General features: G+C 37.3%; 1 protein-coding gene across 2 annotated transcripts in view; it reads left to right on the top strand.

Moving 5' to 3' along the window:
* The window catches only part of LOC145255696 (short transient receptor potential channel 7-like), a 267,600-nt gene that overhangs the window by 174,468 nt on the left and 65,984 nt on the right, over positions 1 to 27,148 (top strand). For both annotated transcript variants that reach the window (XM_080114270.1, XM_080114271.1), the window contains exon 5: positions 17,995 to 18,162. In XM_080114270.1, the coding sequence (XP_079970396.1) occupies positions 17,995 to 18,162 (168 nt within the window). The remainder of the gene's footprint in view (positions 1 to 17,994; positions 18,163 to 27,148) is intronic.

The raw sequence follows: 27,148 nt of genomic DNA on the forward strand, positions 1-27,148 counted from the left end.
TGATATACATATATCTGTACGTGATGTTTCCAAGCTAATCAAAAACCTTGATCCGAGTAAAGCAACAGGCCCTGATGGTATTCCAGTTATAGTACTCAAAAAACTTCAACCAGAACTAGCGCCCATACTTACAAAACTGTTTAAACGTTGTCTTAAGGAGAATAACTTCCCATCACCCTGGAAAATCTCATCAGTATGCCCTGTATTTAAGAATTCAGGTGATCGCTCATCCTCCTCTCAGTACAGGCCAATAAGTCTCCTGTGCGTCATGAGTAAGTTGCTGGAATCTGTGTTAAATACAGAAGTAATCAAACATCCCAACAGAAATAACCTTCTTAGTGACACTCAATATGGTTTCCGTTCTGCTAGATCTACAGCAGATGTACTTACAGTTATATCTCATAGGATTAGCAAATCTCTCGACATAGGCAACCTTTCTAGGGCAATTGCTCTTGACATAACTAAGGCCTTTGACAGAGTATGGCATAAAGGTTTACTTCACAAGATCTCTAGTTATGGTATAGCTGGAAATGTCTTCTCAATTATTAAATCATTTCTTTATGATAGGTTCATAAGAGTAGTAGTTGAGGGGCAAAAATCAGAAGCTCACAGTATTAATGCTGAAGTCCCTCAGGGGTCCATCCTGGGCCCAACTCTTTTCCTGATCTACATTAATGATCTTCCAAATCAGATCCTTACATCATTTGTAGACATTTATGTTGATGACACTACCATTTATAGTAGCACATCTAAAACAGTAAACGACCAAGTTCTCTCAGATTCTCTCTCCTCTGATTTTGAGCATGTGGTACAATGGGGAAAGGAATGGTTGGTTACTTTTAATGTATCTAAAACCAAGCTTCTCTCTTTACATCATCAACACAGTGATCCACATCTGGCATCAATTGAAATGAATGGCTCTCGTTTTCAGGAGACCTCAAGTTTTGACAAGCTTCTGGGTTTGACCGTTACTCCTGATCTTAAATGGAACATGTACATCAAATCTGTTGCCAAGGCTTCTGGAAAAATAGTGGGATTTTTCTATCGATCCAGTAGATATCTCACTGCTGATGCAATTCTCTATCTATATAAGAGCCAGGTATGTCCAAGGATGGAATACTGTTGCCACATCTGGGCAGGAGCTGCTAGAAAGGACTTGGCCTGCCTTGATAGAGTTCAAAATAGACGTTGTAGCCTCGTAGGAGATGTCCTTTTCTCTTCCCTGCAACCTCTATCTCACAGAAGAGATATTGCGAGTTTGTCTCTAATGTATCGTTATTTTCATGGAAAGTCCCCCCTCGCCAAACTTTCACAAGAAACACTCGTTTAGCTGAAAACACTATCAATAATTACCCCCACTCTTTATCTGTGCCTAAACCTAAACGCAGATTCCATGAACAAAGCTTCTTTCTTAGAACTGCACGCCTGTGGAATTGTCTTCCGTTTTCCTGCTTTCTGGCTGACTACAATATGGTTGTCTTCAAGTCTAACGTAAACAAGTTCTTGATGAGCCGTTCCATATAAGTTACAAATTTACCGAATTGGTTACTATATTGTCCAATTTCTACTGTACACTCTTTAACCCTTATCCTCGAGTGGCCTCTTGACCTTGATAATGTGATGCCTGTGTAAAAAAAAAAAAAAAAAAATCTAACCAAGCCATCTGATCCATTATTTTAACGTAACCATACTATCAAAGTCTCCTGTTCCGCATACATTTCCCCATACTGGTCAGATTTAATTTTCTTCTGAGGTCATCAGATCTAAGCCTGTCTTTAACACTCACTTTGTTCCACATCAAAATATCATTCTTATACCATTTTTGTCCAGGAAACACTTCTTCAACCCTCACTATCCAAATTTCACTTCAAGACATCATCACACGGCATATACGTGGCAGTTGCAATCTTCTCTTGATCAACGTTGTGTGCATCACAACTGGTAGAATATAAAAACACTCAATAAAGAGCGTCGAGTCGTTTCCATTTTTGTATTGTTTCGGGTCCATACGAATTTGATCGGATATTTCTGTTAATGTTTCTTGATGCATCACACGCTTTGAATTCTGATAACTATGGTTTGTCGGAAAAAAAACAAAAGCATTCTTTCCAGCATTTACAAATAAGAAGTATTGTCACAATACACTTGAAGAAGGTTGGAGGTTACATCAATGGAAACGTTGTGAGAAAAATATGCAAGATGAGAACAATAGTCGACACAATCCAAATAATACAGTAAATTTTATTTATTTATTTGCGAACTATTCTTTTCATCTTTATAGTTGTTTGACAACGTTTCAGCCAACTATTCCTCTTTGGGGCCCATGGCGCAGTAAATCGAAACATTGAATCTCTATAGTTCCAGGTGAATATTGTCTAAAGATAGCAGTTTCAATCCTACCCAAAGTCGGCCAGAGGATTAGTTGGCCAAAACGTGGTGAGACAACAACTATGGAAGGTAGTAATTACTGAAGATGCAGTTAAGACATTCATTATTCCTATTCTGTTGCGGCTAACCACCTGATGAAGGCCAGAGGAATAGTTGCTAGAAACGTTGTGAACCAACAACTATAATGATAAAGATAATAGACCGCAAATAAATAAATAAATAAAATATACAAATTACGCATCACAAAGAATTCCAATAATTGAATAATATATACAGTAAATCTTTTGTGTTTAACTAAACAAAACAAGGGTAGGAAGTAGATGTTAGGTTTACGTTAAACAGACTCGTAACCATCACTTCTATTTTTTGTCCTTTAGTCCTCACTTTTTATGAGCTATGTTTTTGACAAAGGGGAAAGAATTGCTGTTTTGGAGGTTGGAATCCATCCATCAAAGACATAGTTGGCTAGTGGTGATCTTGAAGTAGTATTTTAAAAAAAGTTTAGCTCCTTACATCAAATGGATTTACGCTTTGTTTGGAGTGATTTCCATAAAATGGACACAGCACTATATACATAAATCAAAGGACACAACTTTTATCAAGTTTAAATTCGTTAACTTAGTTAATATGCTCTTAAAAAATTATTAATAAATAACAGCTCTTCTTCATTTATTTCCGTTAGAACACTTAACTTCAAAGCTATTGATTGTTAACCCTTTGGACTCTGACCCAATTAAGCAATAATTAGCTAAAAAGACAAGAGGTTATTAGCAAAATTATTCGACCGTGTCATCTTCGTAGCTATATTGCTAGGGCAGATTTATCGGCCATGCAGGATTGGAAAGAGTAATGTCGTTTTCAGAATGGAATTTTGGTCATGATTTCTAGTCTTTTGTCACTCAGTCTAGCCACGTAATCTTTGGAAATCCTGCTAGTTTTTGTTAAGTTGTCGTGTTTGACGTGCAGATGTTCCTGGTAGTAGTCTCATAAAATGGTCAAACCATGACAGTCTTCTTTTTAGCATAATAGCACTCTATGGTATTATTCCAGTGCGAATGTAGAAGTTTTTGTTTGAGACTTTGGTTGGTTGATTTACTTTGATTGGTTGATTTACTGATATATCATGCAACTTCCACCAACTCAGTTCTTGGTGCTAGTCAAGATTTGAGATAAGTCATAGCAGTAAAGTAAAGATCTACCAAACGCTGGGGTTAATAATTTTCCTACTTGGCAATGAGCCCTGACCAATACGAATCGATGACATTAGGTGATTGAAAATTTTTAATCATCACTGTTTGCATCACATCCTCCATATCCAATGATAGCAAACAAAACTGCTGCAAAATTAACTCTCCTGGACAAGTCATCTTTATGAGATGTCTACACTGACTGGATCATGCCCTTCACTATTAATAGGGAGAGTTCATATATGAATCAATTGCTCCAGCTTCTGAGCAAGATCGGAAAAACTGATGTGGTGGACAAAGAAAAACCTGACTGATGATGGTTAAAGCTGACCTGGAACCCCCGAATCTATGGGGTTCATCATTGAAACACTGAGTGACTAGAGGTTACTCAATCTGGAATAAGTTTGTTTGCCAGGAAGAGTGTAACTTATTGAGTCCGTGCTGCGGTGACGTCTCTGGAAGGCTTATTACGTCTTGAGCATGGCAACCAGCTCTCCAGGTGTTAAATGATAAGCCATAGACGATATGCACATCCCCTTTTAATCAAGGAGTTGATATGGCATTGACTACATCTGTTCAACGGGAATTTAATGCTGTATGTATTAAGCAAAGAATACATATTATTTTATGAAAAATAGAAATTTATTTTAATACTAGCATGGGTGCCCGGCGTTGCCCGGGTGTTTGGAGGTGTGTGTTGAGAAAAAAAATGTGGTAGTAGGAAGGCAGGCTCGAACCTGTGCCGTGAAGGAGGGAAAGAACGGAAAAAAATGACGTCTTTGTTGTTACGACCATCAGCAAACCGGAAGTGACGTAGGTTTAAATTAAGACTAGACAATTGAAACAAGGGATGACTTTCGAAAATATCAGCAAAAAAAGCGACCCCTCCCTATTGCAAAGTGCCCAATTGAGGGTGAAGAAATTAATGTTTTTAGCCAATTTTTCGGTATTTGTTGTTTGAAGGGTGGAGGTTCAAAACGATACTGATCTTGTGAAAATCCGTCGCCTCTGTCGAAAGTTTTAGGCAGACATGCAAACATACATGCATACATTTATATATTGGTAGCTCAAATTTTCGACCCAAACCGATTAAAAAGCTTGCCCTATCTCTGAATACTCTTTATGTAAAATTTCAAATGTTTAGACCAGAAATTGTCTGAGTAATTTGGTAGAGACCGCAGAGGTCAAATTTTTAAAAACTTTGACCCCTATTATGACCCTTTAACATTCATTGTTTTTGGCTCAAATCAAGTTATCAAGTTAGATCCATGTCCAAGAAACCTATATCTAAAATTTCAATTGTTTATACTCAAAATTGGTGGAGGAGTTTGGTAGAGTTCTCAAAGATCAAATCGTTTAACTTTGACCCATTAACAGCCAAATTTGTAGCCGAAAACGCATTACAAGAATTTTCCCAAATCTCAGTACCCTGTATATCAACTTTCGAATCTGTAGACTAAAAATTGACAGAGTTATTGCGTAGGAAAATGTACACAGACAGACACACACAGAGACAGACAGACACTTTAACTTTTATAGATATGCTAGCATGGGAGCCCGGCGTTGCCCAGGTGTTTGGGGGGGGGTGTTTTGAGTAAAAATAAAAGTGGTAGTAGGAAGGTAGGCTCGAACCTGTACCGTGAAGGAGGGAAAGAACGGAAAAAAATGACGTCTTTATTGTTATGACCATTGGCAAACTGGAAGTGACGTAGGTTTAAATTAAGACTGGACAATTGAAACAAGGGGATGACTTTCGAAAATATCGGCAAAAAAGTGACCTCTCCCTGTTGAAAAGTGCCCAGTTGAGGGTGAAGAAATTAATGTTTTTAGCCAATTTTTCGGTAATTGTCGTCTGAAGGATCGAACTTCAAAACAATACTGATCTTGTGAAAATCTGTTGCCTCTGTCGAAAGTTTTAGGCAGACATGCAAACAGACATACATACATTTATATATTGGTAGCTCAAATTTTCGACCCAAACCGATTAAAAAGCTTGCCCTATCTCTGAATACTCTTTATGTAAAATTTCAAATGTTTAAACCAGAAATTGTCTGAGTAATTTGGTAGAGACCGCAGAAGTCAAATGTTTTTTAAATTTTAAATTTAAGCTCAAATCAAGTTATTAAGTAAGATCCATGTCCAAGGAACCTATATCTACAATTTCAATTGTTTATACTCAGAATTGTCGGAGGAGTTTGGTAGAGTTCTCAAGGATTAAATCATTGAACTTTGACTCCTTACACACCAAATTTCTTGCCAAAAATTAATCACATCGATTTTTCCAAATATCAGTACCCTGTATATCAAATTTCGAGTCTGTAGACTGAAAATTGACAGAGTTATTGCGTAGGAAAATGTACACGCACAAACAGACAGACAGACAGATAGACAGACACTTTCACTTTTATATATATAGATAGATTGAAGGAGCCTTAGAACATAAATGTTGTTTGTCGCCAGTAGAGATCAGATCTCAACTTTTGCGGCTGCTGGGAGCGGTGTCCAAAGTCTAAATGAATTGCAAATCAGAAAGATGAAAAGAGAGAGAAAGAGGAATATATATATATATATATATATATGTGTGTGTGTGTGTGTGTGTGTGTTTGTGTGTGTGTGTGTTTGTGTGTGTGTGTGTTTGTGTGTGTGTGTGTGCGAGTGTGTGCATGCGAGTGTGTGCGTGCGTGTGTGCGTGCATATTAAAAACAAAAGGACTGAGGTATTGGTAGTTCGCAAGCCATAGGTTATGAGTTTATTGCCTTTGATCTATAGACAAACTTCGCCCTTGAATTTATACAAACATCTGTGGACTCCAGCTAAATCTACTCTGAAGTCACCATGTTTTTTTATGACACACTTTCAACTATACTCGTCTTCATCAGAGTAAAAAGAAAGCCAGGTATAAGGCTTTTAAATGTGAAAATCTCTAGCTGATTCCAAAAGGTCTCTTTATCATTGAATTACAACTCGTTGACTTGAAATCATCAAGCTTGGAGATATTAATGATGAGGATTAGTGGTGAGGATGATTGGAGCCAACTTAACTCAATTCAGGCGAATGTTGTTTGAAGTACAAGTATATCATGTAACTAACCTCTCCAAAAAAGATTGCCCACATGCCGCATGTATAAGGTTCGTTCCAAAAGTAAACCTCCTGAATTTTTAACTCAAAAAGTTGAACTGCTACGAAGACGAGAGTTATACCATTAAAATAAGTGACCTTTAGTACTCCAAAGTTTTTTTTTTCTACATAGTCACTGCCTTTATCAATGCGTTTTTTGCCAGCAATGAACGAGGACTGTGCATGGGCATCCATGTTGTATTGCAGGGGGCTCGTATTGGGGACACATTAATGGGGACATATATAACGGGACTCATAATACACAAATAACGATGGTGATGATGAAGGAGAGACATTTATATCAGTCTGGGGATTTCATATTAATACGGACTGGGAGATATGGTGCAAGTTCTTAACACAGAGGAAGGGGAGATTCATTATTATGATGGAGGAGAGGAGATACAGTATTGTTACTGGAGGAGGCACATTATACTTTGAAGGGTTGTACAAAGTTCGTTACAAGATGATGATAAAAACACATTTACCTTTTTTGGTTGTGAGGAATGACGACACGAGACAACAGTTACAAACATAGTTGGTTCCTTTATTATTCAACCGGTGAATGATGATGTCAGGAATTCAAACTTTGATCTACATGCTTTACTTTCCCCCCTTCGCTTCTAAGGGGCTCTCCTCTCGATTTCTCCTAACTGACTCTCTCTCACCAACTCTTTCTAACTTCGAATCCTCAGAGTCCTATATTGAGAAATCTCCTTTGTTTATGACGTCAGAAGTGTGTTTTCAAATGTGACTAATTTTCATGTGGCTTTACATATGTTTGTCCAAACACACTTTTGGCAAACAAAGAATCCTTAATTCTAATTCTAACCTATTTTTAAACAATATATTTAATTTGCATTGTGAATTCATTTAACTGGCATATTTAATATCCAGATTTCTAAAAGAATGGACAATCGACTCTTTTTCTGACATTAATATTAATTACCTATTCTAATAGAATTAACAATGGACTGAAATCCTAAAATTCCATTTTCCATTATCTTTAACACTTGCCTACAGGGTTCGATTCTAGCCTTATCCTAATATCATTTTCACTTATCTAGTATACCTTCTTAATTACATGAAAAGGGGACAGCCCTTTCATGTAACATCCAGAGCGCCCTTTTTCATACAAACATTGTTCCAAAAGTAAAGTTTTCTATTATTTTTTCTAACTCGAAAAGGTGAAGAGCTACGAAGATGAGAGTAGTACCATTTAAAGGAGCGACCTTTTGTTCTCCATAATTTATTTTTCTACATAGTCAGCACCATTCTCAATGCACTTTTGCCAGGAACTCAATGACGCATCTCTGCTTGTGACGCACACCCATGACAGGGTGTTTTTTCTTAGAGTCTCACAGCGCAACAGAGAGATGAAACTTTCAGGGCATGAATGCATAAGTTTAATCATCATAATATTGTAATTTGCAGTCCCCTCTGATCCATTCGGGTGGAATAAAAATAGGAGGCAATACTTTTGGAACACCACTCGTATATCAATTATCTATGTATCTGCTCCAAGCAGGAACTAATCAATGTATATTTTTCTTGTTCATGGTAAAACAATACACATGTTTATCTCTTACGTCAGACAGGTGCAATCAATAAATACATTGATTATGGTCTAATTTGATAGATCGACGAATTTATATATTTGTTATTGCCTCAATAAATAGAGATATTCATTGATTGACCTCATTAACGCAATAAAAATTACACACACATATATATACATTATAGTTAATAGACAATAGTGAATTGTCTGTCAAATATGTGTCATAAATTCGTGTATCTCTATCTTCAGTGTTTGTATGGTTGTTGGTTCATAGATGTTAATTCAACACAATAAAAGGTATCAACTCGATCGTCCATCAATACCTGCGGTTTTACATAAATTTTATAAAGTCGGGTATGTTTATATGTTTATATATTTGTATGTACAGGAGTAACCAATGATTATGAATTTTGAAAGACAGCTACTAGGCATGAGGGATCCAAATATTGGCTATATTTAGTTGAATTTAGTGTTATGTAAAGACGATAAATACACTCTCTTATCACTGTCTACATGAAGTTAGGTATGTTTATATGTTTATATATTTGTATGTACAGGATCTATCCTTAAACTAATTAACCGATCTTGATGATTTTTGAAGCACAATCACTAGACGTAAAGGTGAATAATATTGGAAATATTTAGTTTGATTTAATTTTATTTCAGGATAGTAAAAACAGGGTGATTATCCATCGGCAAAATTCAGATATCGCCGATTTTTGTCAAATCTGAATAATAGTTATTAGATGTCAATAAATATTCTTAAATTTTCAGTTTCTTTTGGGCGTTTTAAATGGAGTTGACATAATATGGGCACAACCTCCAATTTGAAAGTGCAAATATTTCAGATTTGCATTTAATTTGATCCATAATTATTAGACACCAATTAAGCAAGATTCTTTGAATTTCATGACCTGATAGTTTGATCTCTCTGTTGCAGATATTGATGGTGTGAAACGTCATAGACGTGCATCAGAAGAAGAGATGAGTCATTGAATTCCTGGCACAAGGACAAGGAGAATTGTGGTTACTATGTAGAAAAATAAATTTTAGACATTTTCACAAATCAAAATGATGTAATGGGTTTTGATTAAAATTCGAATAAGGATTCTAAAAATAACGTTTAGTATCATTATATCATGATTTTAATCTTCATAAGAGAACAGAAGTAGTACAAAATATCTGCCCAGGGAAATAATTTTACTCATCCGCAAAATGGGTATTCTTGTATATTAATAAAATTATATACATATTTAATCTTATATTTGGTTTAATAATTTCATTATATTTTTTTAATAAAATTTTTCTTTCAATATTTTTTGCCATTTATGAAACACTGCTCATCACGGCCAAATGTCAATTGATGATAAATGTTAATAAGTTTGTCTGGTGGGTGTTGAGGCAAACCCCTTTATGATTGGAGACGATTGTTGAAACCAGGCAGAATTTGATTGTTATAGAGAATGGCTCAACAAGAATTTGTTAACATTGAACTTGATAACAATTATGTTGTAGTCAGCTGGGAAGCATTCCATCTTATTTTGTTTTACATATGGGTAGTCCTTGGAAATATAGCATTGTCATTACATGTAAATACAGACCCGACGTTGTGTATGAAAGTCTTGCAAAAAAACAAAGGAATGATTTTCAACACAAGTTCTTTTTCAGTTGAAAGAAAACGCATTTATTACCGGTCGTTTCCACATCAAGCCATCTGACACGTATTTCCCAAGCCAACAGCAATATGGTTTCATTCTGACTTTTCCACTCGGGGTCAATTAACAGTTTCTTAAACTGCAGTTATAACCAGCTGTTATGTCAGTAATTTGTTCACCTATATATGGTCGCCCGATAATCTTGTTAAAAGTTTCGAGGATAAATGAATCCTACATCTTGTTTAAAAGTTTCTTTTGTCCCCATGTGGTTAAAAAAAAACTTTGTCATGTCAACACTTGCTTTTTCTGCTCTCGCATTGATATGTACTTTTTCCCTCCTCACCTTTTCTTTTCCTTCTTTTCCTTCAATCCCGCTATGACGATACACCTGCACCAGATCTTGGTCACTTACATACATGTTAGTGACTTTGTCAAAGAAAGAAACTCTGCTAATGGAAGTTTTATTTAGCTCCAGGTACACAGAAAGGAAAATTATTTACAGTGGTTGTAGCTAGACGAGCTACCTGTGTATTCGCCAAAGGTAGAAATGGACACTGATGAAGAGAAAGATGAGAGAAAGAAAGCACAGAGGGAACAAAAAGCGAGGAAAAATATTTCCAGTCCGCACCTTTATTAGTACTTACCTGACGCAGCTTGAGTAGGTGTGTTCATACCAAGTAAAAGATACGTCCTCAGCAATCAGTCCAACAGAAAGTAGGCCATTGTGGTTTGTTCTGGCTTTGTTCTGTCGGTAAAGTATAATTCTTTTCAGTTCTATAAGGTTCACCTTCCCAGGCTTTATCTTCTCTCTGAGAAGCATTGCTAATTGGCTGAGGCTACTATCACAGTCGCACCAGACGAAAGCAAGGGGGCTTGGCTGGAAGGTGTTGGCCCCCATAACTAGAGACAATTGCATCACGTAGGCAAAGACCTATCAGAGTTTTAGTGACCTAATGCCCACAGGCCATGTGGAAGCCTAAAAGGGAAAAAAAGATTTCTGGGCACTTCTTGATTTGTGTTTGGTGATAACCGATATGAAACAGCATCGACTGAATAGTGTAACAAGAAACCTAGAGCAGCTATGTATTATGTAATATTGAGGAAGTCGGTTCCCTAATGATGCGACACAAGCCAAACAGTTGGGAGTACTGAGATAATAGAAACACTTCTTTATTCATGTTCAACTGTGATAGTCATCAAAACAAGATGCCGGTCGAATGGCGTGGCAAGGAACCTATGATGGCCACATATGGAATTATTGAAGAAATTGGCTTCCTTAACTGGATGGCACAAGGCTATCAGATGGGAGTACTAAGATTATGGAAGGAAGAGAAAACAAAAATATGAGGCAATGTCTTTCATCCAAAGAATCTTATGAGATTTGATTTGTTGCATCCCAAAACAAACAACTTGCCACCTCACTAGGGTCAGTGGATACCCGCTATGTCAGACTCTTACTAGGTTTTGCACAAGGACCACTGTTGGATGAACTCTACCTGGAAAGGCTCAGGGTCGGCTGCCTTCTATGAACTATTTAGACACATATGCCTGGATTAAAACCTTCTCTGTGGACTACCCAAGATCAAGTTGATAATTTTCCATTTCTTTGCAGCTTCCGTTTTAAAAGAAAGAAAGATAATCGGAGAAAACCCAATATTGTGTTCGACATCTGTTAACTGGATTTAAATGACTTTTCTACTAATATATTCATACCATATCTTTGATTCCTCCCCCCCCCCCTTCATGTGAAGTGTTCCTCCTTGTGTTAAGCTTAGCTTATTGGGAAAACATTCAATCGAAAGGGCTTTCTTGTGTTTCAAGCCCCGACTGGTCTTCCGATCAACATTCAGCCTGAAAGGCCCTCTTGTGTTTTAAGCCTCAGCGGACCTTCTGATAATGGAAATATTAAAGGGTTATTTCCTGACACATACTTCTTTTATTTATTTCTGTCAGTTACATGTTTTTATTACAGTTGTTAACAAAAAAGGTCTACAAAAAAAAAAAAGAAAATGATAAAACTCAACTATTTGGATTTTTGTGTGATCCTTTCCATTTTTCTCGCTTTATTGAATCTTTCAGCTTCAGTTGTTAACTGTATGCATGGAAGATTTAATGAGGATACAGGTATTTTTATTTCTTTTACCTATACCTGACTCAACGTTATATGAAAGCCTTTGCCCTCATGAGTCTAACATTTGACGAGAGACAGTTGGGTGGTTCATTTTCGATGGTGGACTCCCCTGCCTTTGACCAAACTAACCATAAGTCCGAGTGCTAGGACTAAAATTAACTCAAACGTTCGAAACTGAATCAAAGAAGGAATGCTAACCTAACAGGGAATACCGACGATGCTGCTTATGCATTTTTTATAGGCCAGAGTGTACTAATTCTAGTGTGTTGGCTTTTCAAAACAATACCTAACTTTGTGTCTTACCTTCTGTAGAGGATATCAATAAACATGCTTTCATAGAGAACTTGAATGCCTACTAGACACTATCCTTGAGTGTCTAATGTCTTTCTGTACAGGAGTTTATCAGGATAAACTGACATAAGAATACTTTTCTCTACAAGTAAACAATTAGAAGACTCTTTAAGTTAACTCATTGTCGCAGGGTGTCTATTTTTTTTATTATTCAGCTGAAACTTTGTGTAATGACTAGGGCTATGACAACAGCATATTCTTTTCATTGCTTTGACTCTCGAGTATATATCCGACACAGTTAATCAACTAAGAATCACATCACTCTATATAAAAGCATATAAGATATCAATGGATACACACTCGAGAGTCAAAACAATGAAAAGAATATGCTGTTGTTCTAGCCCTAGCAATGACTAAAAATGGATTGAAATAAACAAATTCAAAAGAAAAAGTTATTTATTTTATTTAGAAAGCGAAATATTGAATCTCCTATAAATAGACACCGGGTGCATGTCATATATTTTAGAAATCAAAGGTTATACATTCAAGATAAAATTTACACATTATGGTGAGGAGTAAAGCAGTTTACGCAAAGAGTTACATTACACTTTTAGAAATAAGTTAGTGACTTACTATTGCAAGACTCATTTATATAAGTTCGTACATCAAATAGAATTTTAGCAAATTTTACAAGAATTTTTAAGAGGGTTCCAACAACCCTCGGAAAGAAGCCGATGAACAAAGATGAATTTTATCCTTTCTTCAGAGTAATTATGCAGTAAGCAGTACTATTACATATCATTTTATAGATTTTAAAAAGAAATTATTTGGTGTCCTATTCATAGGACAGTAGGAATTAATGAATTAATTACAAAGATTTATCATATAGCTTAGTATAGATATGTATTTTTAAACATTGTAATTAAATCAAGAATTTGGCTGTATTTTGTCGCCATCTTGTTCAGTAAACACAGTCCCCACCATTTTGGTTCTCTTTTTTTTTTATTCTTGTTTGGCGTCACATTTAAATTCAATTAATGTAAGAAATCATTGCTTTAGATGACCTCATACGTGCAATTTCTGACTGACTCACTCCTAACAAGGATTCTTTTTTTTTTAGATATGTCCTCGCGTCACTATGAAAGGTCATTTCAATGGGTCAGTCGGTCATGCTCAAGTTTGTTTTGCTACCTTTCCGGTGTTTGTACAAATTAGTCACCTATGAATTTTTTGTGCTTACGGAGATTCCAAACTCGTCGCGTACGAGTGTCTATTTCCTTAATTGTATAGAATGCAATGTTTTTATGTTTATTTATTTTATTTTTATTTTGTTTATTAAGAAAGAAAGTTTGCAAATTGAAGAGTCGAAGCTGATAAATTGTTTAAATTACTTTTTTTTCTAAGCCGGAAGAATAACTGTCAGGCTTTTTTTTTCTTTTTTTTTTTTTTTTTTTTTGGTAGAGGGGTCTATTGTCACTTAGACTTATTGTTAGTAGTAGGATTCTATTGCTTTTTTGTATTTTTGTTGGCAAAAGTGCATTACGAGTGAAAGTCAGAGGCAGATAAATTGTTTTTATTTATTTTATTCTTTTAGCTCTTTTTTGGGGGAGGGGCTGTCTGTTGCCATCTAGCCTTAGGGTTAGTGACGGAGGGCTATTGTTTTTATTTGTATTTTTATGGGTAAAGGTGCACAATGTGTGAAAGTCAAAGATCGATAAATTGCTTCTTAATAATTTTTATTCTTTCAGCTTATTTTTGGGGTGTGGTGGGGTCTGTTGCCACCTCGACTTAAAGCTAGTGGTAGAGTTCCATTGCTTTTTTATATTTTTGTGAGTATAGGTACACTGCAGGTGGAAGTTAGACGGTGATAAATTTGTTGTCACGTGGTCCGTAACTATATGATTCTAGTTAGAAAAAGTTGCACTTTTCTTTTGCAAATATCTAAATGCATAGTCATTTATTTTTACTATAAATGGCACAAAAGTTGTAATAATTGTGTTATGTAGCCAAAAGACTCAGTGTACATGAAAAATAAGTTAGTGGAATTCTGCTTACATTTATTTATTAATTCATACTTTTTAATCAACTCGACACATCCTTACAGAAGAACTGATGCTTTATTTGGCCCAATTCTTTTTTGAGCTGCACGACAAACGGAAGAGAAAGAAAAAAAAAGAGGAAGATCGAGACAGTAATATTAGTAGCAGTTGTACTAGTAGTAAGATTGTGAATGGTGCATGTAATTTCGTGAGTTAATCTACATAATCCAAACATAGCATATTTCCCCTGAAGCGTAAAAAAGAAAACTACTGTGATAGTGGTCAGATTTATAAAGCGTGCAACCTGACTGAAAAATTGTGTAGCAAGATGTTTGTTCACATTACATTTAAATTTGTACATGTTGTTTTTTTTATATGATTAGAAGTGTTAAACATATTATTAGAAATGTCCACGATAATTATTACAAACCCTATAAACAAAATAGCTGGACAATAAAATCATTGCTTCTCTTGATGTAGAAAACTTATTCTTTAATGTACCTGTCAAAAAACAATTGATAAAGTCATCAATAATATATACAATAACTCCTCTCTCCCTTCACATGAAATCAATTTAAATAAAAATTACTAAACAAGTCACTATTAATCTGCATCACTAAAGGGCTGGGTAGTTGGGTGGCACCTACTCGTATGCAAAATAGTCCATCTGGGTGTGTGCAATCGTGATCACAAGAGATCCTTCATTATTTACTGCAAGAAACTGAAGACAAAAAATATTATAGCAAAACAACAGTCCATCCTCCAACTAAAAATATAAAGAACCAATGTTATCTATATAAATGGCCATTGGAAGAGTGTAACTCCCATAATAATATTAAAGCTAATAGTTACATCGATTTTACGACCACTACCTTATCTCATCGCCTCACTATGCATCTTATAAATACTTGCTCAATTTGTCAAAATGTACAAAAACATAACAAAGACAAGACAAACTATAGTTAATAGCAAAAAAATAATACATTCCAAAACAAATTATAAGAAGTAAAATATACTCGAATCTATCAACATAAAAACTTAACGACTTACATTAAACCAGTAATAATATTTTAAAATGCTAAGTTTAATATTGATTCTAATTCTGACACACAAAACTTAGGCTATTTATGTATCTCCAACCTTCTTTTTAGTTTTATAACCAGGTACGATGACCCGTCTTTCTTTGGCAAAGATAAAACATGAAGAAGGCCACTGTGGCCATACAGTTACAAGTGTAGTTCTGGATGGTTATGACCCCCCACCAAAGTTCTGCGATGCAGCTCCAGTTGCATCACGAAAACAGGGTTTATATGACACTGGATACAACAGTTGTTGATCTCTGCTATATCTTTACTTCCACTGAAAAAGACTATTCAAATTAGTTGTTTTTCTTTCTTTTAACTTCACTTATAAGTAATAACAATAATAATAACCGATATTGGTTGTAGTTTTCGTATGGAATTAATTATTCACAAAAGAGAAAAAAAAATAAGTGTGTACAGTTTTTCACAGGAGAATCAAAAATAAAAGAAATAAAACATCAATTCAAGTTTTTATTTCTGGTAGCTACAATAGTCGATGAACAGGGTATTAATCAGTTTTTTCAATAACCGATTTTTTGCTTCCAATCAGTTAAAAGGCGAGTGATTATTGAACAGCAGGTGTGGGAGCGGTAGACAGTTTCCTCAAGTTCAAAATTTGCTGCAACCTCTGCAAAAACTCTCTGCAAAAAAAACCCAACTGATTTTGTTTGCTTTGCACTGACTTATGGATATCGATGAGTCAGAACATGCCAAGGTAGCCCAGCTAACCAATCATCATTCAATCCATCACACATTGATTCGTCCTGATTAGATAATCAGCTAGCTCTCCCCCATATCCAGATCAGGTAAATTTCCACAGAACAAGGGGTTCTCATTGATAATCATCTCACGCACCGGAAACCCATTGCCCCTTGAGACAAAACATCTGCTAATATCTCCAAATAATCACTTTTACAGTTTATTGTTTCATAAATTCGACTGTGTTTTTTTCTGTTACAAAAAGAATATATTTCACATCAGCGACCATGCCATCTTCATTCCCGACTGGCAGGGTGATCTGGTGCTTTTCGGCCCTCTCATTAAAATAAGAACGGCTCTAATTCCTTTTTCGCTGGCCCCTTTCTGGGGCAATTTTCAACCATACCTCTAATTAGGCTCTCTGTAACCCCCCGCCTGGGGTAATCTCTTCTTACCGTGGCTAGTTGGGTCGCAGTTGGTTTTGTTTGGGGATTTTTTTACCCGAAGATGATTCAATGAAGAATCTAAAACATTCATCACATGGAACTTTATTATGGAATACATTATTTTTCTTTTGATTTTCCCACAAAAAGATAAGAAAAATAAAAAAAAATGTCAAAAGGTATAATTAAACAAAAACACTTTGTTGTTTTTAGCAATATTGACTCTCTCTCTCTCTCTCTCTCTCTCTCTCTCTCTCTCTCTCTCTCTCAATATATACACGCACACATATACATACACACACACACATATATATATATATATTTATATATATATATATATATATATATATATATATATATATATATATGTATATATATATATATATATATATATAATAGTGGTGTCCCAAAAGTAATACTGCCTGTTTTTTATTCAGCCTGAATGGATCAGAGGGAATTGAAAATTGCATTGTTATGATAAATGGACTTATGCATTCACTACCTAAAAGTTCCATCCCTCTGTTGCAAATATTGACGATGTGAGACTCTAAGAAAGCAACTCTTGTCATGGATGTGTCTCAGAAGCAGAGCTGTGTCATTAAGTTCCTGGCAAAAGTGCCTTGAGAATGCTTTACTTCTAGAATGACCCACATATGACAAAGTACATTCCCGACACCCTTGCACAGCCATCGTTCATTGCTGGCAAAAGTGCATTGGAAATGGTGTTGATTATGTAAGAAAATAAATTCTGGCATCGAGTTTAAAACAATTTTCTACTTTATGTGAGAATTTTTTCAGTCATCTTTCTCCTCAGTCAGTGGAGGAAAATTTCTTCTAGACGGAAACAATTTTTATTTTCGTCCCAATCTTAAAAGAGAGCCACTTTGGGAAGCTGAACTTTCCCCATATTAAAAACTGATCTTGTGTCTAACTCTGTCCTCATGGGGAGACAAATAAATAAGGACATAACCAGCTATATAAATGTGCATTACATAGCGCAGACAGCTATATGCAAATACCAAGCTGTAAGCAAAAATACGTCCATGTAAGGAAAAAAGACTAAAAAAAAAAAGAGAGTACGTTCGAGAAGACGATCACGTTAGAGATGCGGATACCGTTTGAGAGCACGTTTGAGAAGATGATCACGTGAGAGACGTTACAGCCATAACGGGAAGTCACACATGGTGGAAGAATGAGGAAAAAAATATCGTTGTTGCACGAAAACTGAGTTTCAGTTATTCTTTGTCCTCGTCTCCTTTGCGATGTAGATTGCTACAACGTGTGGGTCCCGTATGTAAATGTATAACACGTTACATGTGATGTGTGCATCTAAGAAACATTCCAAAATATCTTAATTTGATACATTTGTTACTTATTTATGTTTGGAACATATATATCTTTTTTCAGTTTCTCGCTCATCGAAAATGCCAAGCTCAAGTGGCACAACTCTGGTTCTCCGGCGTGCCATTCTTACGGTACCTCAACAACTTCAACTATTTGATGCTTTCTATTCCAATTGGAATGATTTTCATCCCAATCTTGTCTATTGTTTACCTGTTAACAGGATATTACAAGGTGAGTAAAACCCGCTTTCGGTAAGACTTATGCGATTACATACATAAGACAAACACAGTGTAAGTCAGAAACATTTCTTAGTTTCAATAACTTTTTTTTTTAATTATTATAACATGTACTGTTAATGCCCCGTTACTTCTAAATCAGTAATCTCTCTCTCTCTCTCTCTCTCTCTCTCTCTCTCTCTCTCTCTCTCTCTCTCTCAATATATATATATATATATATATATATATATATATATATATATATATACACGCACACATATACATACACACACACATATATATATATGCATATATATATACACACACACACACACACATATATATGTATATGTGTGTGTGTGTATTAATATTTAATTATATGTACGTATATATATGTATATATATGAACACACACACACACACACACACACACACACACACACACACACACACACACACATATATATATATATATATACTAGCAAAAGTACCCGTCGTTGACTAGGTTCAAAAACAACCTACAGAAAATGGACTCTGATTTATGAAAGTATGATAGGTTATGAAAAGGAACGGTTGTAAAGAGATAGCTTCGAATTTTGGGGTATCAAAACCAAAGCAAAATATAATGAAAATAAAAATAAAATAGATAAACCCCATAATTTATTATACCATACCTGTTCACACTAAAACGCTAATCAGAATATTCTGTGGATCTATATTAAAAAAATCCTTGTTAAACTTTGTGACATATTTCCATTCTATGAAGGTCAGGCGCAAACGAACACCCCGTAATTTTATTATACCATATTTCTTCAAACTGAAACATAATTATCAAAGTATACTTATGCAGATAGATATGAAAAGTCTTTATTAAAGTTTGTGTCTATTTCCATTCTATAGAGGTCAGCCGCGAACGCAGACTCCATAATTTTATTATACCATCCCTATTTAAGTTAAAACATAGTATTGTTATGCACATCTATATCAAAAACACTTGTAAACGTTTTTTTTAATTTCTTAATTTTTTATTTCCATACTTTGTGGACCAGATGCGTACACAGACCCCACAATTTTAATGAGTCATCATTATGCCAGATCAAACATACCCATTCCTGTGTCTCGATACCTCTTCTATCATTATATGTAATCAGTTTTCTATAATAGTCAACCATATAGGAGCCTATTCTTGACCAGACACACACATAGACGTTCAGCTTTATATATATATATAATTATATTAACATATATCTATATGTACATGTATATATATATATATATATATATATATATATATATATATATATATATATATATAGTACTGCCTGCCTCATGGTCGGGTCACCAGTGACTAAACTGGTTGCCCCACCAGACTTGTTTGGTGAGGAGGGTGGCTAGTCTCCTTGAAGGATTAAAAACAAGACCTTCCAAAGGGCGAATGGACCCTTTTTCGGGATCAACGGCCAACTAGCACCGTGTGTGTTTACGTGTATTTATGTGTGTGTTTAGGTTGAGAGGGCTCCCGTAAGCCATGGAAAAGGCAACCTTTCTAGGAGAAGCAAATATCTGATTTAAAAGCCATAAAGCAGGAGACCAGTACCCACATTAAGCTGGTCTGCAGTTTAACTTGTTGCTGGCTATCTTGCTCTTGCTTGTTGCTGGATCTCAACATTTTGAACCGAGAGAGAGAGAGAGAGAGAGAGACTTATATATATATATATATATATATATATATATATATATATATATATATATATATAGTAGTGGCCAAAAATCTGGTACAGTTTAGTTTTTTTTTCAATTTCTCCAGAACATTCGGGGTAATTACAACTAAACTTACAAACATTTAACATTCAAAAAACAAATTGAAATTCTCATAACTTTTTTCCATCCTTTATAATTGTAGAGGCCAGAAAGGAGTTATCTCCCTTTCGCTTAGACTTTGCATAAGTGGAGTTATCCCCCTTATAAAAGGACAGGCGAATCGCCATTATTTGTTTACACTCGTTCACGGCGACACGCTGTCGGATTGGAAAACCAGCTTGCTTAAAACGCGAACCTTACATGGCGCTACGAACAGGATTGTCACTTGAAAACGTGAAATACTTATATCGCAGCATTGAACTAAAGATATCGTTACACTATGGAACAAGAAAACGTTCTCTTATTACGTCAACTAGTCGAGTTACAAAAAGAAAACATTGAATTACGGAAGGACATCTTACACGGACGAGCGAACACGTCGCAAACAAAAAGAATGCAGCGACCTTCTATAGGTCTGGACTCAACAGATAGCGAATGGGCACTCTTTTTAGACACCTGGTCACGGTACAAGGAGATGTGCAGACTCGAAAATCCAGCTGCAATTCGAAACGAACTGCGAGAAGTATGCACACCGGAAATGAACAGGTTACTGTTTGAGCTCATTGGACCAGAATGACTCAACAATGCGGAAGAGGAGTACCTTCTTCATCAAATACGACTGGTGGCCGTTTGAGGCTTACACAAGGAAGTCCACCGACAAACGTTTCACTCCATGAAGCAAAATGAGGGTGAGTCAGTGACCCATTTTTTATCGAGGTTACGTGGCCAGGCGAAATTTTGTGAATTTCGTATTCAGTGTCCGAACGAACCCACTTGCCAGCAGCAGGTTAATTACTCAGACGATATGGTTGCCGGGCAAATGATGGCAGGGTTAAGAAATATCAAACACCAGAGAAGGGTACTGGCAGAGGCAGCTACACTTCCTACCTTGAATCTAAAGTTTTCACGGTTGGTTTGCCTGGAGGCAACAGACGAGGCAACTCCACACTTTTCCGATACCACACAACCTCTCGCGATGTCTGGGGTACAAAGGTCGAATCAAGTACAACAAATGCATGAGGCAAAGGCCCTGTCAACTCCACGGGACACCAAACCTTGCAACGGTTGCGGAAAAACATCACACCGAAGTGGATCGATGAACCGGAAAGATTGCCCAGCAGTGGGACTCAAGTGCCACTTTTATGGAATAGTAGGGCACATTAAAAAGGTGTGCCGGAAAATTAATAGATCCAAAACGGAGGCTATAAAAAGCGGGGAGTCATTCATGTTTTGCACCACGGATAAAGCCCCTACTCACAGACACAATGAGAGACAACTGGCAAACATTCCTCACCTTGAGTGGAATGGGAAACAGCTCCAGGTGGGCGCCCCAGAACCGCCCCCCTCAGTTACAGCAGAGGTAACTGTAATGAACAAGTGCCATGCGACCTTTAGAAGGGTGCCAAAGAAGCCGATGAAAGTGAGCACCCACGCCATCCAAGCCTTCGCGGACACAGGAGCCCAAACTTCCTCTGTTGGCCCCGAGATTCAAGGACTCCTCGGGTACCCAAATGGGTACTTGGTTCCAACTACCCATCGGATAAGGGGTATAACAAATAGCCAGTTACACATCAAGGGGGTCCTGTTTTTGCATATTAAGGTGGGATCAAGAGAAACACGACAGGCAGTGTATGTGTCTGACAACACATCCGGGCTCTACTTATCTCAAACGGCACTTAAGGAGCTGAAATTATTGCCATCCAATTTTCCTACATCATTGTCGCAAAGCAGCTTAGCGGAAACAGAAGAGACGGCCCCTTGCGGGTGTCCGCGCAGAGCACCGGCTCCGAAGAAACCAGCAGCAATCCCATTGGAGCCAACCGACATTAACAGAGAAAAATTGGAGCAATGGCTAAAGGAACATTTCAAGGCCAGCGCATTCAATACCTGTCCACACCAACCACTCCAAGTAATGAAGGGTAAACCCTTAGAAATAAAATTCCTCCCAGATGCGACACCGATGGCAATCCACACACCAATACCTGTCCCCCATCATTGGAAGGAAAAGGTGAAACAAGATATAGACCGTGACATGGCACTGGGGATAATCGAACCCGTACCGGTAGGCACACCAACTACTTGGTGCTCGAGAATGGTGGTCACACCAAAAAAGGATGGGTCCCCAAGGCGGACAGTGAACTTACAAAAGTTGAACGAGGCGACCATGAGGGAGACGCACCACACTTCGTCCCCATTCAATCAGGTCTTGGTAATACCTGCACATACCAGGAAGACTGTACTCGATGCGTGGAATGGTTACCACAGTTTACCGCTGTCTCCACGAAATGCCACCACGTTCATCACTGAATGGGGCTGATACAGGTACTGTCGAGCCCCTCAAGGATTCCATGGATCAGGAGATGGCTACACCCGTCGATTTGATGATATCACCATGGACATGGCTCGAAAAACTTGGTGTATAGATGACAGTCTCCTGTGGGACAACTCAATGGAATCCTCATTCTGGCACACAATTGAATATATAAACCACTGCGCCGATAGAGGAATTGTGTTTAACCCAGACAAGTTTCACTTTGCTGACATGGAAGTGGAGTTCGCAGGGTTTCAAGTAACAGCAAACGGGGTCAAACCCACAAGAAGAATGACTGAAGCCATCCTGAGCTTCCCCACCCCGACAAATATTACTGGGGTTAGGTCCTGGTTCGGACTCGTAAACCAAGTCTCCTATGCATTCTCACAATCGGAAATTATGGCCCCATTCCGAGAGTTGCTGAAAACAAAGGACAGGAAATTTTATTGGGATGAGACATTGGAACAGATATTCCAAGAATCGAAAAAAATGATAGTGAAAAGAATTGAAAAAGGCATCCAAACGTTTGAAATGAATAGAGCAACAGGACTCGCGACAGACTACAGCAAAACAGGGATATTGTATTTTCTGTTTCAAAAGCACTGTAGATGTGAGAGGGAATTAAACATGAGTTGTGGGGATGGCCATTGGAAACTCATCCTGGCGGGATCCCGTTTTACCAACGATGCGGAATCATGATATGCACCAGTGGAAGGTGAACCCTTGGCTCTGATCTATGGGTTGGAATCATGCCGCATGTTCATACTCGGATGCCCAGACTTGGTGGTTACAGTGGATCACTTACCGCTCATAAAGATATTTTCAGACCGAGCCCTGGAGAATATAAAAAACCCACGCCTGTTAAACTTCAAGGAAAAGTCACTCATGTATAAATTCAAGATAAAACATCGACCGGGGAAACTCAACTTGGCCCCTGACTGTGCATCTCGGTACCCAGCGGGCACCCCACCAAGAGACCAGGACCAATCCATTGACACCGCAGTCAAAGCCGCCTTCACATCAATGTACGAGAATGATATTACGTTAAGAGCCATCACATGGGGAAGGATTGTGGTTGCAGCAGCCACAGACGAAGAATGTAGGACTTTGAAAGAACTGATTCAAAATGGCTTCCCCCAGTCACGTAACAATATCCCAACCGTAGTTTGAGTCTTCTGGCCTATGCGTGAGGAGTTATATTGCCTGGAAGGAGTGATCATCAAGGGGAACAAAATCCTAATACCTCGACAACTCCGCGCAGAGGTATTGTAATCTCTTCATTCCGCTCATCAGGGTGTGAACGGAATGTTGGCGAATGCGAGACAACGACTATTCTGGCCAGGGTTCGATGCTAACATCAGGCAAACAAGAGCCCAGTGCCGCACATGCAATGAAATCGCACCATCTCAGCCCAGGGAACCCTTGATGTCCCCAGCAGACCCGGAATTTCCATTCCAACAAGTGGTGAGTGACTTCGTCCAGATGCAGGGTAGACACTTTATGGTATACGCAGACAGGTATACGGGATGGGTTGAAGTGGCCCTAATGACGTCGGGAAGAGCCAAGACGGTGTGCGATACCTTGAGGACTTGGTTCTGTACCTACGGCATACCAGAAGAAATTTCGTCGGATGGTGGACCACCATTTGAATCCCAGGAATACGACTCCTTTTTGAGGAATTGGGGCATACGAAAACGTACCTCATCAGCGCATTATGCCCAAGGCAACAGTCGCGCAGAGTTAGCCGTCAAAACCGCAAGACATATACAGGCGGACAATACGGACAGTTATGGACGCCTGTGCCATGATCGGGTGGCCCGAGCACTACTGACCCATAGGAACACGCCTGTCCAAGATCTGGACATGTCCCCAGCCATGATGCTGTATGGTCGGGTCATTAAAGACCACCTTCCTGTCCTGCGGGACAAATACCAGGTTCGAAAACAGTGGACAGAAATAGGCAAACTAAGGGAAATGGCAATGGCCAAAAGACACATGAGGAACGAGCAGTATTACAACCAACATTGTCGCCCACTCCGGGAACTCCAGGTAGGAGATTACGTCCAGATCCAGAACCAGGACGGGAACCACCCACGTCGATGGACAAAGACGGGGAGAATCGTGGAAACCCAGGGGTACCGACAGTACCAAGTCCGGGTCGATGGAAGCAATCGAGTGACATTGCGCAACCGTCGGTTTCTCCGCAAATACATCCGGTAGTGGATGGCCCTCGTAACATCAGACAAGAAATCCCGAACCCACCTATAAATGTGGAGACCCCACAGGCACAACCTCTGGAGGAGGCAATGGAGGTGGAACAACACGCCGACACGGAATCCCCAAGCGAGCATGAGGAAGAAATGGAAGTGGAAGATACCACGGGAGGAGATACCCAAAAATACAGTCCTCCTCCGTTAAGAGAACCGTCAAGTCGGAGGACGAGAGCCCCAAGGGGTTTGTCGCCGCAAATGCGGGGGAAATCGCACGAGTATTTCTCCACATAAAAGATGACCACAACAACTTTCTTTTGTGGTCACGAGGGGGAGGGGCATGTAGAGGCCAGAAAGGAGTTATCTCCCTTTCGCTCAGACTTTGCATAAGTGGAGTTATCCCCCTTATAAAAGGACAGGCGAATCGCCATTATTTGTTTACACTCATTCACGGCGACACATTGTCGGATTGGAAAACCAGCTTGCTTAAAACGCAAACCTTACAATAATAAAGTGTAATTAATGCAGTGTATCACCATAAGACATATGTTAAATGTGTGTAAGTTTAGTTGTAATCCCCCCGAATGTTCTGGAGAAATTGAAAAAAAACTAAACTGTCCCAGATATTTGGCCGCTAGTATATATATATATATACATATGTACATATATATATATATATATATATACGTTGCGCACACATATATATGTACATATGTATATATATATATATGCTAGACGCCCTTCGTATATATATATATATATATATATATATATATATATATATATATACGCCCTTCGTATATATATATATATATATATATATATATATATATATATATATATATATATACGAAGGGCGTTCTAAAAGTAATGCCTCCTATTTTTTTATTCCATTCGAATGGATTAGAGGGGATTGCAAATTGCATTGTTATGATAAATGAACTTATACATTCATGACTGGAATGTTTCATTTCTCTGTTGTAGGTATTGACGGTATGAGACTCTAAGAAAGCAACCCCTTTCATGGGCGTGCATCAGTATCAGACATGCATTATTGAATTCCAAGCATAAGTGCATTGAGAATGGTGATGACTACATAAAAAATATATCCTGGATCACAAACGGTCAGTTGTTTTAATGGCACTACCCCCATCTTCGTAGCTCTTCAACTTTTTGAGTTAAAACATGCTTTACTTTTGGCCACCAACATTTGTTATTTTCTTACTTTGTTTCTTATTTAATATTTTTTCAATTAATTTTATAAGCTTAGTGTATTGATGTTTAGATGTTTATACTACGTTTCAAGCATTTTTGTTCTATTCAGAAATTATTTTGTAAAAAACAACATGAGATAAAAAAATAAATCATAGCATACGTCTCTATACACAACACACACAACCCAGAACTGTTCGCGTAAATAGCAAAAAAAAACAAAACTTGTCATACTCAACCAAAACTGCAAAGTAAGCAACATATTAAAAACAAAAGAATAATATAGCGCAAAGACCAACTCAAAAACCTAAAACACATTCTAATCTCATCCAGATCCAATCAACACACAACACAAGGGGCACAAGATGCAACAAACACTGATGTGGAATATGGGACATAATAATAGAAAGAAACACATCACATACACTTTCAAAAACCCAACACAAACATTCAAAATAAAAAAGACCTAAACTGCACCTCGAAAATTATCATCTATATACTAAAATGAACTATATGCGACAAATTTTATATAAGCTCCACCAAAACCCTTAGCAACAGTGTTGCTTTACACAGGAGCAGTATAAAAATTGCAGAAAACAGCTAATTGTTTATTTTGCAACATATACATGCATGCAGTACAGATAAACTCAGGATAATGCTAATTATTCAAACAGACAACTATTTCTTTTTACTAACACTGAAAAGAAACTTCATAACAAAATTTAAACCCGTATTAAACAAATCTTAATGATGACTACGGCCACGACAACAGTATATTCTTTTCCTTGTTTTGATTCTCAGGTATATATCCATTGACATTTTATATGTTTTTTATGTAGAGTGATGTGGTTTTCAGTTGATTAATTGTGCCTAGTATATCGGATATATTCTCGAGAGTCAAAACAATAAAAAGAATATGCTGTTGTCATAGGCCTAGTCATCATTAAATGACACACATAGGCAAAAACAGAACGCACTTTTGTACATATGTGCGTGTGCCTGTGCACAGATTAGAGCAAGCACATGCATGCAGATCACGTACACCTGCTCTCCACACACACACACTCACACACATACACACACACACATACACACACGCATGAAGTTCCTTTTATATAATAGTACATATATATATAAGTGTTAGGACGATTAATCGAAATTGGGAATCGGAAAATCGGTACTTTTTGGGGTATTGGAAACAATATCGGAATCAGAAAAATTTGTGTATATTTTCCGATGCCAAAAACGATTGCTTTATCTTTTTTATTTGATTTTCTTTAAAATAAAACCTTTCACTGCTGATAGTAATAATAAAATAAATATTTATTGATTTTGAATAACCAGTAAAGTTTAAAATTGTAGATCATCCCTCACAAGTGTATTTTTACGTTTGAGAAAATATCTGCATA

This window comes from Euprymna scolopes, chromosome 31 (assembly GCF_053919585.1).
Source record: "Euprymna scolopes isolate OS-2025 chromosome 31, ASM5391958v1, whole genome shotgun sequence".
Lineage (NCBI taxonomy): Eukaryota > Metazoa > Mollusca > Cephalopoda > Sepiida > Sepiolidae > Euprymna > Euprymna scolopes.